The sequence below is a fragment of the Vicugna pacos genome, chromosome 1 (assembly GCF_048564905.1).
Source record: "Vicugna pacos chromosome 1, VicPac4, whole genome shotgun sequence".
NCBI classification, from domain to species: Eukaryota; Metazoa; Chordata; class Mammalia; order Artiodactyla; family Camelidae; genus Vicugna; species Vicugna pacos.
In genome coordinates, this window is record NC_132987.1 from 114,749,516 (window position 1) to 114,764,357 (window position 14,842).

At 45.5% G+C, this 14,842-nt stretch overlaps 1 protein-coding gene across 7 annotated transcripts in view; it reads left to right on the top strand.

The window, feature by feature from the left end:
* The window catches only part of ITSN1 (intersectin 1), a 185,612-nt gene that overhangs the window by 168,229 nt on the left and 2,541 nt on the right, over positions 1 to 14,842 (top strand). For 6 of the 7 annotated variants that reach the window (XM_072968804.1, XM_072968809.1, XM_072968800.1 and 3 more), the window contains 8 exons: positions 269 to 452; positions 2,228 to 2,326; positions 6,536 to 6,703; positions 9,575 to 9,787; positions 10,813 to 10,934; positions 12,100 to 12,182; positions 12,506 to 12,589; positions 13,398 to 13,571. In XM_072968804.1, coding sequence (XP_072824905.1) covers positions 269 to 452; positions 2,228 to 2,326; positions 6,536 to 6,703; positions 9,575 to 9,787; positions 10,813 to 10,934; positions 12,100 to 12,182; positions 12,506 to 12,589; positions 13,398 to 13,571 — 1,127 coding nt within the window. Of the gene's footprint in view, positions 1 to 268; positions 453 to 2,227; positions 2,327 to 6,535; positions 6,704 to 9,574; positions 9,788 to 10,812; positions 10,935 to 12,099; positions 12,183 to 12,505; positions 12,590 to 12,764; positions 12,950 to 13,397; positions 13,572 to 14,842 lie in introns of those variants that run through there. The other variant, XM_072968816.1, reaches the window with a different exon arrangement.

The window sequence follows — 14,842 nt, forward strand, 5'->3', positions numbered from 1 at the left end:
GGCAGAGTTTTTGTTTTGTTTTGTTTTGCTAAGTTTTTCTTCCTAAGAGCCAGCAAACAGCCATCAGGTCAAAGAAAAATGCCCCAGTGAGACCTCTCTGTAGCGCTAGACTCATCGCTTGTTCTGTTCCTTGTCGACCACATAGACCCTGTAGTGGCCCCGGGTTTGTGCCCCTCACACACATTCTGTTTCTGTGCCACCTGGAAGTGCGCCGTGTCACTGTCGGCGAGCGCGAAGGCGGGGGCTCACTTCTCGTGTTTCCGCGCAGAGCGCTGAGAGTGCGCAAGAAGATGTCCGGGGAGAGGATGCCGGTGAAGATGATCGGGGACATCCTGACCGCGCAGCTGCCGCACATGCAGCCCTACATCCGCTTCTGCAGCTGCCAGCTCAACGGGGCTGCCCTGATCCAGCAGAAGACAGACGAGGCCCCGGACTTCAAGGAGTTTGTCAAAGTAAGGAGCCCAGGCTGAGACGAGTCCCTGCGAGGGGCTGGCTTGCACAACTGCTGTGTGTTTCTGCTGCAGGCCAACAAGGGCTGAGATCTTGGCTGAAAAACGGGAGGCTGGCCCTCACTGGCGAGTGTGGCTGAGACCAAGGGGGTGGGCTTGGAGAGAAGGGGCCAGCCGTGGCCTGGAAGCTCTGATCCATTGTCCAGGTGTGGAGTGGTGTTATTTGGATACTGGTTTAAATCCTCCACCTCATTTGTCAGGCTCAGGAGGGCTGGTGGGTCTCAGGTTTCCTATTGTGTTTAATCCAAGCATCCTCACTTCCTTTGCTGGTCTCTGCCCGTCACCTGCAAAGGAAACAGTCAATGTAGCAGCAATATTGATGGACCCTTGGTTTTTCTCTAAGTTGGTTCTTTTTGATGGGCTCAAACTCTGGGAAGGCTGTGGGGTTGAGTGTGGGATGCCAGGACCTCTGCCTTGGAGGATAATGAGGGTCTGGAGAGCCATGTGTCCACCAAGGGACATTTGGGGGAGGTGGGCCTCATGTTGCTGGAGTTCCCAGACGCTGAGCCTGCTGCCCTGGAACTTGGCCTTGGCTGGGATGGGCCCTTGCTGGCCGTCATGTCTGTGGAATCATCACTGCGAGCTGAAAGTCCCGTCCCTTCTCGGCCGCAGCATCTCGTGTTCTTTCTTTCTCCCCATTTCTCAATATTAAATGCCTTGATTTTCCATCCAATGAATGGGGCATCTGAAGTCATTCTAAGGGGAGAAATCTGGCTGAGAAGTAGGCCTAGGGTGGGCTGGAGACTGGAGAGCTGGGCTGCTGGGTGCCACAGGCCACCCGGGATTCCAGCCAAGGGCTGGGTCCTCCCTGGGTGCAGGCAGGATGAGTTCATCCCTGGATGCACTTGAACTTCAGGGAGATGCTGACACCAGCCCAGGGAGGGGCCTTGTTGCCCCTCCCCTGCTCGCCCCTCCCCTCATTACCTCTCCCTGCCTCATCCCTGCGGGACTTTGACCTGCTTTTGCCAGCTGTGAAATGTTCCTGGAATAATGGTGTCCATATCTGGAGCCAGTTCAGGTGCTGACAGGCCCCAGGGCTTGGGGCCCAGGTCATGGCATTAAACCTGTTCCTAAGGAGTTAAACCTGACTGTCACCATATAACCCCTGTGACTTGTAGCCGGGGTCACCTTCTTGGGGTAGAAGGGCTCTTGTCCTCCAGTGAATATGACAAAAGTGGCAGAAAGAAAGAGAGCGGGAGTCCAGGGTGGAGACAAACACATGACCCTCACGTCTCAGCTTTGCTGTCCCTGCCCTGCCTGGGGCTCCCTCCGGCAGATGCAGACTTTGCCCGAAACAGACAGTGACATTCGACCCTTCCAGCATCTCTGAGACTCATGGGGAATTTTTATTCTGACCCTATAGTCTTGTGACTCCTTGTTCCTGGGACTGCTGTAAAGTTTCTGCAGGTATCCAGAGGAAAGATTTTCTGTGCACCTAGAATCTCATTTCTGGAAGTAAGGAAGCACGTGTCCCGGGAGCAGGGGTTAATCCTGTGGCTGAGTCACATCCGCGGGCAGCTCCCACCCTCCATCTGGAGCAAGCCTCCTCCTGGCCCAGGATAGCGGTCCAGCCCTTCCAGCTCCAGACTCCTCAGTTGTTGTCCAGATAAATGACGTGATGATGTGACGGGTGGGAGCCCCTAAATAACATTGTTGCTGAATGGATTTTGCAAATGTCTTAACTACACTAAACAAAACAAAACACACTGTCCTTTCAGAGACTGGCCATGGACCCTCGCTGTAAGGGGATGCCACTCTCTAGTTTTATACTGAAGCCTATGCAACGGGTAACAAGATACCCACTGATCATTAAAAATGTAAGTACCTGTCTTGCCTTTTCAAGCAGAGAAATGCTTTCTCAGCAGGTCAGGGATCCCAGGTCATGGGCAGGCTCCCCCACCAACACACCTGGTGTCTGTTGTGTAGAAATCATATACCAACAGGCTGTGGGAGGCATCTGCTTGGTAACTCAGAAAGAAAAGCTGGCTTATCGTGAAAAGAGCCAGTGACACACAGCCTTCAGCTGTGTGACCAAGCGGCTTCCACCGTATAGGCTGGACCATGAGAGCTCAGTTCTTTTCCTAATACAGGTGTAGTGTCTTCTAAACTTTTTTAATTTTATTTTTTTGGAGGGGAGTAGTTAGGTTTTTAAAAATTTATTTATAATGGAGGTACTGCGGATTGAACCCCAGACCTTGTGCATGCTGAGCACGCACTCTACCACTGAGCTATATGCTCCCCTCTCAGGTTGGTGTCTTTATGCCTTGGGTTTCCTAGAAAGAAAGAGAGAAAGGAATATAATTTCCACCACCCGTCTTCAGAAAGCCATTGTGAGATACTCTCTGTTGATATTAGATTGCTATTCTCCTGTCTCTTCAAGAAAGCTAACATCAAAGGAAAAGAAAAAAAAGGTGCCCACCTGTAAAATGAGTGAACAGACTTACACATCTTCTGAGCCCATGATTCTTTAACCACAGGGAGGAGAGCTGCTGGAGAGAGGTTTCAGATCCGCCTCTTTTGAATGGAGAATTTAGAAACTCAGATCTGGACACTGGTGTGCTCATTGCCACGTGGGTGTTGTTGCCTTTGGTGCCTCTCATTGGTAGAGTCAGGAAATACATGTATGTGTATATATTCATACACACATATTTACATATGTATGTGTGCAAACATATTTATAATGCCATCAATATATGTATATTATAATATATATTAAAACCCATGAGTTCACACCAATACTTCCTGTTCTAATCTAATACCACAGAATTTCTTCTAGCCTCCCCTCTTTCTGTATTTATAATTCTCTTCTCTACAAGAAGCCTGGCTCTCATCATCCTCCATATATTTACTTATTTGCTGAATGCCCTTATATGTAATACATTTCCCTCCCGTGTAAGCTGCCTCCCCAGTCCAACCCCACATCGACCCCACAGAATACACTGTGGCCACACTGGCTGAGTTAAAGAATTAGTTTTGAAAGATACTTTCAACCTACTGTTTCCTTGTCTCCAACTTGACAAGTAACTATTCAACTAACTGAACACTTTTCTTTACTTCCCCCAATATTTAATTGCAAATTAAAGTTGGAAACAAGTTTTTAAAATAGATGTTCTAGATCTGGCCAATGGGGAGGAAAACAAAAACAGGAAAGATTTGAGAGGCATAAATATTAAAAAGGAAAAAACATATTTTCATTATTTGCCAAAACACGATTGCTACCCTCTTTTAGAGAGAGAACCCAAGAGAATGAACTGAAAACTAAGAAGAGAATTTTAGAAGGTGGCCAGTTGTAAGATAGATATGGAAAATTGTAAAAGTACTAAGACTAAATTTTTTTTTTATAATACTAAAGTGGGGCAATTCTTAGCATGGCCCCAAAGACAGAACTTGAAAGAATTTGGAGTTGTAGCAACTTGAAAAAAAAACTTATTCTGGGAACAACCTAGGTGTTCATTAAGGAGAGTAGTTAAAGTGGTGAATCTGTATATGAAGGAGACTTTTATTTATTAGCTGGAATTACATCTAGGAAATGCTATTAAATTAAAAAAAAACTTTTCACTAGCAATCCTACAGTATGGTCCATTTTGCAAAACCGAGGAGAAACTCTATGTCACTATTAAATATATGTGGAGCATCGAAAGGGAAATAAACGGTTGCCCTTAGGTCTGGGCACGGTTACCTCTGGGGCAGGAGAGTGAAGGGGAGAGAGCAAAATTGTTCTCTCTACTTCTGCATATCAAGAATATGTTAATATTATTTGCATAAACAGTTTTCTTAAAAATTCTGTGTAACAAAAATAGAATAAGCAACATTAAAAGACAAATGACAGGTATAAACTGAGTAAACATATTTTAACTGTATGTAAGTAGATACTGAAATATATATCTATCTATCTATACATGTAAAGCACTATTACAACTCGAAAAGAAAAAGACAAATACCTTAATAGAAAAATAGGTAAAATATATAACCAGACATTTTTGAGAGGTGTGTAGAGTAGCAGTAAAAAATGTGTTGTCAGGAACCAGGCTACTTGAGTTTGAATCTCAGGAGCACTGCTGTGTGCCCTTGGGCAAATTACTTAACCTCTCTGGGCCTCAGTTTCCTCATCTGTGAAATAGGGACACTAATAGTACCTACTGCATAGTGTTGTGGGAAATTAACTGAATTAATAAGTGTAAAATGTCTGGGTCATACTAAGCAGTATATCAATGTTAACTTTATCATTTAGTGTTCTTATGTTCTAAATGTACACACAATTTAAATTCACTGGTAATAAAAGAAATGTATAACAAAACAAGAAAATACCTTTGGCTTTTGGCTTGCCAGATAGGCATATATTGAAAAGATTGTGAGTCCCCAGTGTTGACAAGGTTGCTGGTGGAAGCTAAACTGGTTCAGCCTTTGGGAGGGAGGGTGATGTATACATCAAATTCCACATTCTCTTTGGTTTGGCACTTCCATCTCTAGGAATTTATCCTAAATCAGAGGAATATTGAAATGTTGGAAACCTGAAGTTTTATAGGAAAGGAACTGTTTAAATGCATTGTGGTTTATCCTTAGAATGACATATTATAGAATCCTTAAAAATGATGATCTAGATCCATATGAACTGCATATCAAATGACGTGCTATAACTGCTACTAAGCGGGGAGAAAGCAATGTACAGTGTAATACGGCAGTATGATCCAATTTTTATTTCTTAAAATCTACATGTGTTTATATTCAGGCAGAGTGCATTAATGAATATGTAGACAGAGGTTATTTCCAGATGGGGAAATTGTGGGTGGCTTTTTAGGTTCTTTAATGACTTTCTGAATTTTCTAAATTTTGTACATTGTACAGTAGTACTCTTATAATGAGAAAAGCAATAAACCTATTTTCATTTTGAAACAAAAGAAAATAAATGAATTCACACCATTCAGCTGGGTGGGCTCCTGGTCTAGAACAGTGGTCCTCAGACTTGGGGAGCTCTAGAAAATTCCGATACCCGAGTCTCACCCCTGGGGATCCTGATATGGTCAGAGTTGAGGCATTAGGGTTTTTCAGAGGGATTCTAATGTACAGCCAGGATCAACACAGAGTTGGGGCTGTTGCTTGGAGATGAGTGGTGGACACACCAGACCCAGATTGGGCATTCTCCTCAAATTGGGTGCCTACTTAGGCCTTTAAACCAAAGTGTACCTTTAGGATAAGGTATTATCCAGGCTAAGGCCCACTTGAATAATTTGTATGTGGACAAGATGTGGGCAAGTACACCCTCAACACTCTCCTGGTCCACTCCAAAGGTGGCTGAGGGTCATTCTTTATTCTTAGGGTCTTTCCTCATGATGCCTGTTTTTGGTGTCCTCAAAGTCCTTTGAGAATCTGATGGTAATTGCTGTCGCTTACTGAGCACCTTCAAAGGGCCAGGTACTTTGCAAAGTTCTTTACTTGTATCGAACCATTTATTCCTCCAAACCACCTTGTAAAGAAGGTGCTATTAGTATCCCCATTTTTCATATGAGGAAAATGAGGCTCAGAACGTTTATGTGAGTGACCCATATCACAGCTGGTCAGTGGCAGAGTAGGGATTTAAACCCAGGAAGTCTTGCTCCAGAACTGGTTATCTTAACCATTAGCTTGAAATGATTTATCCAGAAAAATGCATCTTTGAGCAGATGCACCCATTAGCATGCAGTTCCAGAGGTGCAAAGATGCCTGCAGCTGTGCATGGATCCAGGAAAGAGCCATTCTATAGGGAGAAATCCACTCAGGATGTGTTATTGCCCTTGCTGCAGCCACAGCCCTCCTCATACCCCAAATATAGATCATTTGGCAGTCCCTGTTCCCCAAGTTTCCCCTGCCAGCTAGGAGCGGCCATCTTTCTTCATGTCATTGCTGAGGTGGGTGCTCAGAGCTGCAGTTGCTCATGTGGGTGCTGTTCAGGAAAGGTCTGTGTCTTTCCCTGCTTCTGCTCAGTCTGGCCCTCCAGGACAAGCCCACCCACACTGCCTAAGGCTGCTGTCTTCTGTCCTCTGATGTAGATCCTGGAAAACACTCCTGAAAACCACCCGGACCACAGCCACTTGAAGCACGCCCTGGAGAAGGCAGAGGAGCTGTGCTCCCAGGTGAACGAAGGGGTGCGGGAGAAGGAGAACTCGGACCGGCTGGAGTGGATCCAGGCCCATGTGCAGTGTGAAGGCTTGTCTGAGGTACTGCCTTAGGGTGGGACCTGGGCCTTTCCCACCAGCTTGGCAGCCAGTCTGAAGGAGGATGAGAAAAATCATGAATTGTCTTTCTCTCCTCCAGCCTCCAGTTTGCTGATTCTCTCTTCAGCTGCTTCTAATCCATTTAATCTGCATACTGAGTTTTTAAATTTCAATTCTTTTCTTTTCCATTTCTATCAGTTCTATTTATATTCTCTAATCTGCTGGGTTCTTTCTTGTCTTGTTCCTTGCACAAAAGGCCATGCTTCTCATTTATTTTCTAACACATATTAAACATAGTCCTGCCTATTTCAGATCTGATCATCCCAGTAGCTTAAGTTATGGGTTTCACTCTTTGATCTGTTGCTACTATTAGCTCTCACCACACATATATGTTTCTCTGGATGTACTTTGATTTTTGATTGTATACTTTGATTTTTGATTGTGAGCTGTTTCTCTGTATGTACTTTGATTTTTTGATTGTGATAAAGTCCTTGGAACTTTATCTGTGAGATCTTTGAGGTCTGAAGTTGTATTCCCTGTGCAAGGGTTGCTACCAGGATCACCCTAAATTAAATATAGAAGGGTTTTCAGATCACACTAGTGTGAATTATGATTGTAAACTTACGTGAGAGCTGCATTGTGGTTTCAAATTCTCAGGGGCATTTTTTTTCCCTCCACTTATACCAAGTTCGAAAGCAAGCAAGCTTTCAGGCTAATCCTTTCTGTGCTGAGTTACATGTCATTCTTCCTCTAGGGTCCAGCTTTTTGAAATCTCCTGTTATGTCCCTCCCCTTGCTTGGGCTCTGGGTATATCTGCTGTCTCCTGCACCCCACATAGCCTTTACAATGGAAGTTCAAAGTCACCAGGTTTAAGGAAGGGCTGTGTATCATTCTGAGGAGCACTAACTTGATCCTAAAGACAGTGGACCTGTACAGCTCCTGAGTCTGGCAGGCTAAAATGCCACCACGCACTTTTAAAGAGGCCCTTCTCTGAGTCTGAGACTGAGACAGCTGCAGTCACAGGAATTAGTGAGGCTGGGATCTTCATCTTAAAACATTAAGGATAAAGTAAAGTCTTGCCATTTGCTTTTTTGTGGCTTATATATACTCTTTGAAATAGACTGTTTTTTTTTTTCGTTAGTGATGGTCTTTCCTGGCTTTTGTCCACCAGCTTTTGTTTTGTCTGTACAGTTAGGGTTCACGACCGTGGAAAGGGGGCATATTGATTTCTGTTTCCTGGCCCAGATCTAGACACGCCAGTAATAAAGTTTCAAATAGATGCTGTCTTAGGCATTCTTGTTTCAAGATAGAGAACTGCAAAGACTGTTCCCAATTCATATGGGTTCAGTGTTAGCCTGGCCAGCTGGAGGCCCTAATCTTTGAGTGTGAATGAACCATATCACCTCTGTGTCATCCAAGTGAATCACTGGATTCATTGCCCCCTAGTGGCTTGAACTCTCTCTTGGCAAGTAAAAAGGGCTAGATTGATCTCCAGGCTTCTGTTCAGAGTGCCAGGGGTGAAGAGTACCCTTTGGGGGCTCCTGTTGGAGGGTAACACTCTGTCTTTGGGGCTCCCCCAGAGCCTCCCTGGGAGGTTAGGGGCCCTCGTCCCTCCTTGTACCTGAGAGTGGAGTGGACTGGCCACTCTTCCTTGATGCCTAAAGGTCTCTGTTCACAGGGGTGCCACTGATTCTTTCTCTCATTTTGGAGGCAGACAGGTGGCCACCAGCATCTCTTGGAGGATGTGTGTTCTCTGTCACCTCTTCATTAAGACTCTCTTCAGGGAGGTCTGTAGGGTTCATAGCTCTGGAGAGAGCTTCAGCCTTGAGGGCTGCTGGGTAGCACATACCCCTGGGGCCCAAGTGTGGGCAGACAGAGACCTTGAGGGTCTGACTCCTGCCTGGATCATATCACTTCCTGGGGACAGCTGTGGCCTTCCCCTCCCTCAGTCTTTCCCCTGCTATCCAAAAAGGAGGGCCTTAGTGCAGACATATCTTCCACAGTCTTCCTCTGCCCATTTAAACCTGCTCACAGAAAATAACAGAGTCCAGCAGAATGATAGAGCATGAGATGATAGAGTCCAGTGGGATGATAGAGCATGAGCTATAGAGCCTAGTGGGATGATAGAGCATGAGATGATAGAGCCCAGGAGGGATGACAGAGCTGTGCTTAAGGACTTAAAGCCATCTCCAAGGTTCGGGAAGTGGCAGGAAGAGAGCTGTGCTCTTCATGTTTTCGGGACCAGTGAGTTGGGTGAGATTTAATGTACACCAAACACAGTGTCTGCTCTGCTTGGCTCTGAGGCATCAGCCAGCACCTTGAGTTTTGAGGTCCACCCATGCGGTAGGGGCCTGGACTCCAGCTGTGCCTTGGGAAGCAGCATTTGTCCTGTGGAATTGTTCAGCTACAGCTGCTGCTTCCAGAGCCACGCAGGACCGTTTGAACCTGTGCAGGGCCATCACTGAAGCTGGTTCACGTCCCTTCTGGTGGACTGCCCCGCACACAGCACATACTCATCAAGGTGGGAGTGTTTTCTTCCTGCTGCCCAGTTTCCCCAGTAAATAAAATGGAGAAAAGCCCCAATCACCCTGAGACACTAGCAGACCTCAAGGAAAAGCATTAGGAATTACAACTAAGATTCATCTTGACACATGGAATCTCCAGAACCGCACCTTTGACTCCTTGGCTCCAAAAGTCACTGCCTGAAGTCTTCAAAGCAGTCCTTGATTTGAGTCTAAGATACAGACTCGCTGGGGCCTGGTCTCAGATTCTGCTGGAGCTCATGCTTTCAGATGCAGACAAACAAAAATTTAAAAAAACAAAAAATGACCTCACTTCATCATGTTTTCTTTGGGTTTTGCTTTCCTTTCTCAGCAACTTGTGTTCAATTCAGTGACCAATTGCTTGGGGCCACGCAAGTTTCTGCACAGCGGGAAGCTCTACAAGGCCAAGAGCAACAAGGAGCTGTACGGCTTCCTCTTCAATGACTTCCTCCTGCTGACCCAAATCATAAAGCCCCTGGGCTCCTCCGGCACCGACAAAGTCTTCAGCCCCAAATCAAACCTGCAGTATAAAATGTACAAAACAGTAAGTTCGATTCTAGATCGTGATCTCAGGGTTGATTCTGGGGAGGAGGAGAAAATTTCCAAAAGGAATCAGAGTCTTAGCAGAGCTTGAGGGCTCTGGCCCAGAGGAGGTGCAGGGAGTTAGCGAGGATTTAGAGTGACTGTAGCAGCACGGTCCCAGCAGTATCAGAGAAGGAACGACACTCAATGTGATGGACGAAACATCTATGAGCTGGCTGCCAAGTGGCTGCGGTGGGTTCCCCAGTTGTGACGAAGGCACGCCCTGCCCTGGTGGGGGTCACGGTCTAGTGTACAGATGAGACCGGCGTGGGAAAGCTTGAAGCTAGAACTCAAGCACCCACCTCCCAAGCATCCCCGGGTCCCCCTCCAAGCTTCTCAGGGTGGCTTGGAACGTCTGAGCACCTCGCCTTTTTCAGCAAAAGCCAATCTAAACAATCAGTGTGTGGAGAATTTTCCTTAGCTGCTTGTTTGGTCGGCTTCTACGTGCATGGCTGTGTTTGTGTGTCTTCGTGCCGCGGGATATTGTTTTTCTAAATTTGTCTCTGTGGGGGTGTTTTTACAGAAGAATTTTCTCTGAAGCAGCAGTTAGCCTTATTTTGGGAAAAAGAACAATGTACTTACATAGATTGTCACTAGCAACTTTGTATGAATGTCTTTGGAGGGTACTGCTTGGAGGTAAATTTGATGGAGACTGCTGATTAGAATGTACAACGGGAAAAACAGACCCATCCATTCTTATTCTGGGGGACTTTAAGAATACCTGTAAAATGGAGGGGGAAAATCCATATTTGTAATTTGCAATATCTGAAAGTCAATATTAACGCAAAATCATTAATTGGGTATAGTTTACTGAACCCTCTCCCCTAGACACACACACACACACAGACACACATCCTCACCCTCAGTCTACTTGACTGGAACACATGCACATAAGCACACATACACACACTCATAGTTTACTAGGACACACAGACCCCCCCCACCCGCCCCAGTCTGATTTTATAATGTCTGTGCATTATTTTTCAGCCTATTTTCCTGAATGAAGTTCTAGTAAAGTTACCCACTGACCCTTCAGGGGACGAACCCATCTTCCACATTTCCCACATCGACCGAGTCTACACCCTCCGAGCAGAAAGCATAAACGAAAGGTAAGACCCGCCCCCTCCCGGCACTGGGCTCCCAGATTCCACCAGGTGTAGGACACACATGGGACATTTAATCAATCGGAAGGTCCCAACATTCCCCTAGTTGCAATACCGCTGCCTCTGGCTGGAGGTGGGGGTGGGGAGGTCTTAATACTTTTTTCTAGAGCCTCCCAAAAAGTTCAACCCGTGGCGTGAAGTTTTCAAAGTAAAATGAATTGAACAAATTTTGCTTGAGATTTTTTTTTTATAAGGGGAAGGTAATTAGGTTTATTTATTTATTTATATTTGGAGGAGGTACTGGGGATTGAACCCAGGGACTTACGCATGCTAAGCATGCGCTCTGTATTTGAGCTATACCCTCCTGCCTTAAGAATTTTTAAAAAAGAAATTTTCAGCATTCTTTGAGATAAATGGAGCATCTCACGTTTCCCAAAGTTTCCCAGGTGGCAGAAACCAGTATGAAAGCGACTTGGGGGTTACTTAATAGGACCATCCGAACCTGACCCCCTCCTCAGTGGGCCCACTTGGACAGGCATTCTGACTCCTAGAACTGGGGGCATTTTTGCTTCATTCGTGCCTTTAAGGCTCTGCCCTGGAGCCAAATCAAATAGACGATTTTCTGAAGGGTGAACTTGACACAAGATCAACAACATTCCAAGAGCATTTGTGCCAAGCGAGAAATTGGCTAAAGCTATCATGCATATGGTTCTTGGAAAAATGAAGGAGAAAACATCGTGCCAAAATGCTTCCCTAGCGTGTGTTTGCTCTTTCACGGAAAGTGGTTCCTTATCTGGGACATGGTTTCTCCCCTTGGGTGGTTTAGTAAGAGAGGTCCTTTTGGCCTTATTGGATTAGGCAAGTATGTGATGCTTTTCAATAAGGGAAGAAGAGGAGCTGTGTGCCAACGTCTCCCCTAGGACAGCATTTATCATTATGATAGATTTCCTTCCGTGGGGACACAAACACAGGTCTTGATTCCATCCATACAAATGTCGCTCATGTCTTTGCTGTGAATGGTAGAAATAATTATTAGCATCTTACGACGTAAAACCAGGCTTTGCTGTGAAAATCTAATGAACAAAGCAGAGTCCTGGAAACTGAATTTGTACGGACCTGGAGTCTTTTCCCCGAGTTCTGTTTGGCATCTTCCTGTCTGTTCCTTTCCAAGGACCGCCTGGGTGCAGAAAATCAAAGCGGCTTCTGAGCTCTATATAGAGACGGAGAAGAAGAAGCGGGAGAAGGCGTATCTGGGTGACGCATTGCTGGCCACGTGGCCGGGGTTTCCCACAAAGCCGGGGCGGAGAGCCACTCGGTCGGGCCCAGAATCCCAGGAACTTGGAGATGGGCCCTGAGGTCCAGGAGAGCCTGAGGGTGGATGTGGGCGGAAGAGGAGAGTAGGGTTCAGGGGGAGGTGTGGAGGGCAGGTTCCAGGAGCAAGGGAGCAAGAGTTTAAGGATAGGAGGGGACAATTGTTCTTGAATGGGGGCAGGTACATAAAACAGATCATGAGACAAATTGGAAAGGCAGCAAATGCTAAAAGGAAGCATTTTGTGTTGTTTTTCTTGCGGTCACAGTCCGTTCCCAGAGGGCCACAGGCATTGGAAGGTTGATGGTGAATGTAGTGGAAGGCATTGAGCTGAAGCCCTGTCGGTCACATGGTAAGGACCCGAGAAGCCCCCTCTAGCACATGTTGCTGGTGGAAGCCTCTTCTGCATCCCCCCACCCCCGTCTCTTTCCATAATCCTAAATTTCCTCCCAGACTTGGTTTTTCTAGCACTTGTTAAAAATCTGTAATGAAAAATATGTACTTCTTTCTGCCATTTTGCTTTCCAGAGAGATCTGAGTGGCTGCCCATTCACGATACAGTCAGCCCCTCTGTATCTGCGGGTTCTGCCTATGCAGGTTCAACCAACTGTAGATCGAAGAATGTTCAGAAAAAAGATTCCAGAAATTTCCAAGAAGCAAAACTTGAATTTGCTGCCCACCAGCAACCATTTGCATAACAGTTACATTGTATTTATAACTATTGATATAACAGTTACATTGTATTAGGTATTGTAAAGAATCTAGAGATGATTTGAAGTAAATGGGAGGATGAGTGTAAGTTACATGCAAATACTATGCCATTTTATATAAGGGAATTGAGCATCCCTGGATTTTGGTATTTGTGGGAGTCCTGGAACCAATCCCCTACAGATACTGAGGGATGACTGTGGATTTGACACAATTTACGGCTAAAGTGAGGGGAGAGGGAAGGCTTAGTTCTGAAGCCCACTAATGTTATAATGCTGGATTGTGGAAGTTTTAGCCTGGATTTTTCACTTTATGCTACTTATTAAGTGGGGCAGTGGAGGGGGATCAAAATGAGGAGTGTAGAGGAAAGAGTTGCCCTGTGGCTGTGACCCTGCCCTACATGCAGAAGCACCAGGCAGCTGGCGAGAGTCGAGCAGGCTCTGTTCCCTCCAGGAAAGAGTAACCCATACTGCGAGGTGACAATGGGCTCCCAGTGTCACATCACCAAGACGATCCAGGACACTCTGAATCCCAAATGGAATTCCAACTGCCAGTTCTTCATCAAAGACCTGGAACAGGAGGTGCTCTGCATCACTGTGTTTGAGAGGGACCAGTTCTCGCCAGATGGTGAGTAGAGAGCGGTCCCAAGGCTCTCTGCCCCTTTCCCTGTCACTTGGCTTTCATGGATAAACGTTTTCTACCTGAGAACTTGGTGCCCAGAATCCCTTGGGCTTCCTGCCAGAGAGATGAGGTTGGCACAAAAGGAGACTCAGCCTCCCCCAAAAAGAGGCCTTCACCAATGCCAGGGCATCTCAGAGAAGATGACAAAGCATGTTTGGTCCAGAGTGGTCCAGCTGCCCTAAACAAAGACCATGGTCCCTTGCTTCCCCAGAGCAGGTAACTGCAAGGAGGGTGGTCCCCCAAAGCCTCAGGCCAATTCTTTAGTTCTCAGCTAAAAGCCACAGTGAAAATGAACAAAACTAGTCAGTAAAACAAGAATGTTAGCCCACAAAAACTGTGGCAGAATCAGTCAGTGCCGTTTGGGTGACATTGCTGATGAATCAAGAGGATGGAATTCTGTTGAAGGCATCATCCCTTCAACCAACTTTCTACTTTGAACCTGGAAAAAAATGGGTCTGGCCAATAATTTCAAGGAACTTCTCTCTCTCTTCCTCAACCTAATAAAAATAAGAGAGTAAGTTTAAAGATCATGGTCTTAATTATATTCAAAAGAGTATAATTAAGTGCTAAGAGTGAGGGTCTAATGCAGGCATGATCCGCAAAAGGCTTAAACTGCGCTGTGTGAATTTTGTCTTCTAGTAGTTTTATATGAATTATCTCATTGTGAGTTAGTTTCTATTTGTTACATCCCAAAGATGGTCATGTAGCTGCCTAAATGTTAGAGTGTGGCCAGAACAACCTGACTCTCAAGTCGGGGCTCTTAACCACTGTGTTTCATTGGTAATTTTTTATTCTAATAAATAAAGACTTGAGGTTGATTTTTTTTAATAGTGAAATATCGTCACACAAACAGCAGCACCACTGGGTTTAAGGGTTTATGCTGAAAATCCTGGTGGTGTTCTTCCTTGGGAGATAATTTCCATGAAACACACAAGGGGCAAAATAAACCGGCAGGTTCCACCAGAAAAAATTCCTAGGTTTTAAATGGGAAACTTGAAAGAAGGCTATTTCCTGTACAGGAGGATGTGGATCATAGTGTATTCCAATTAACTGTTGATGAAAAAAATGAAGGAATTAATGGTCTGGAGGCCTATTTGACTTCATTGTGTGATTGGCATAGCATATAAAAAAATGTTCAAACATGTTCACATCCGTTCTCATAGTGACACTCAATGTCTGATACAAAGTGGTGTTGAGATTGTTTGGGGAGCATCACT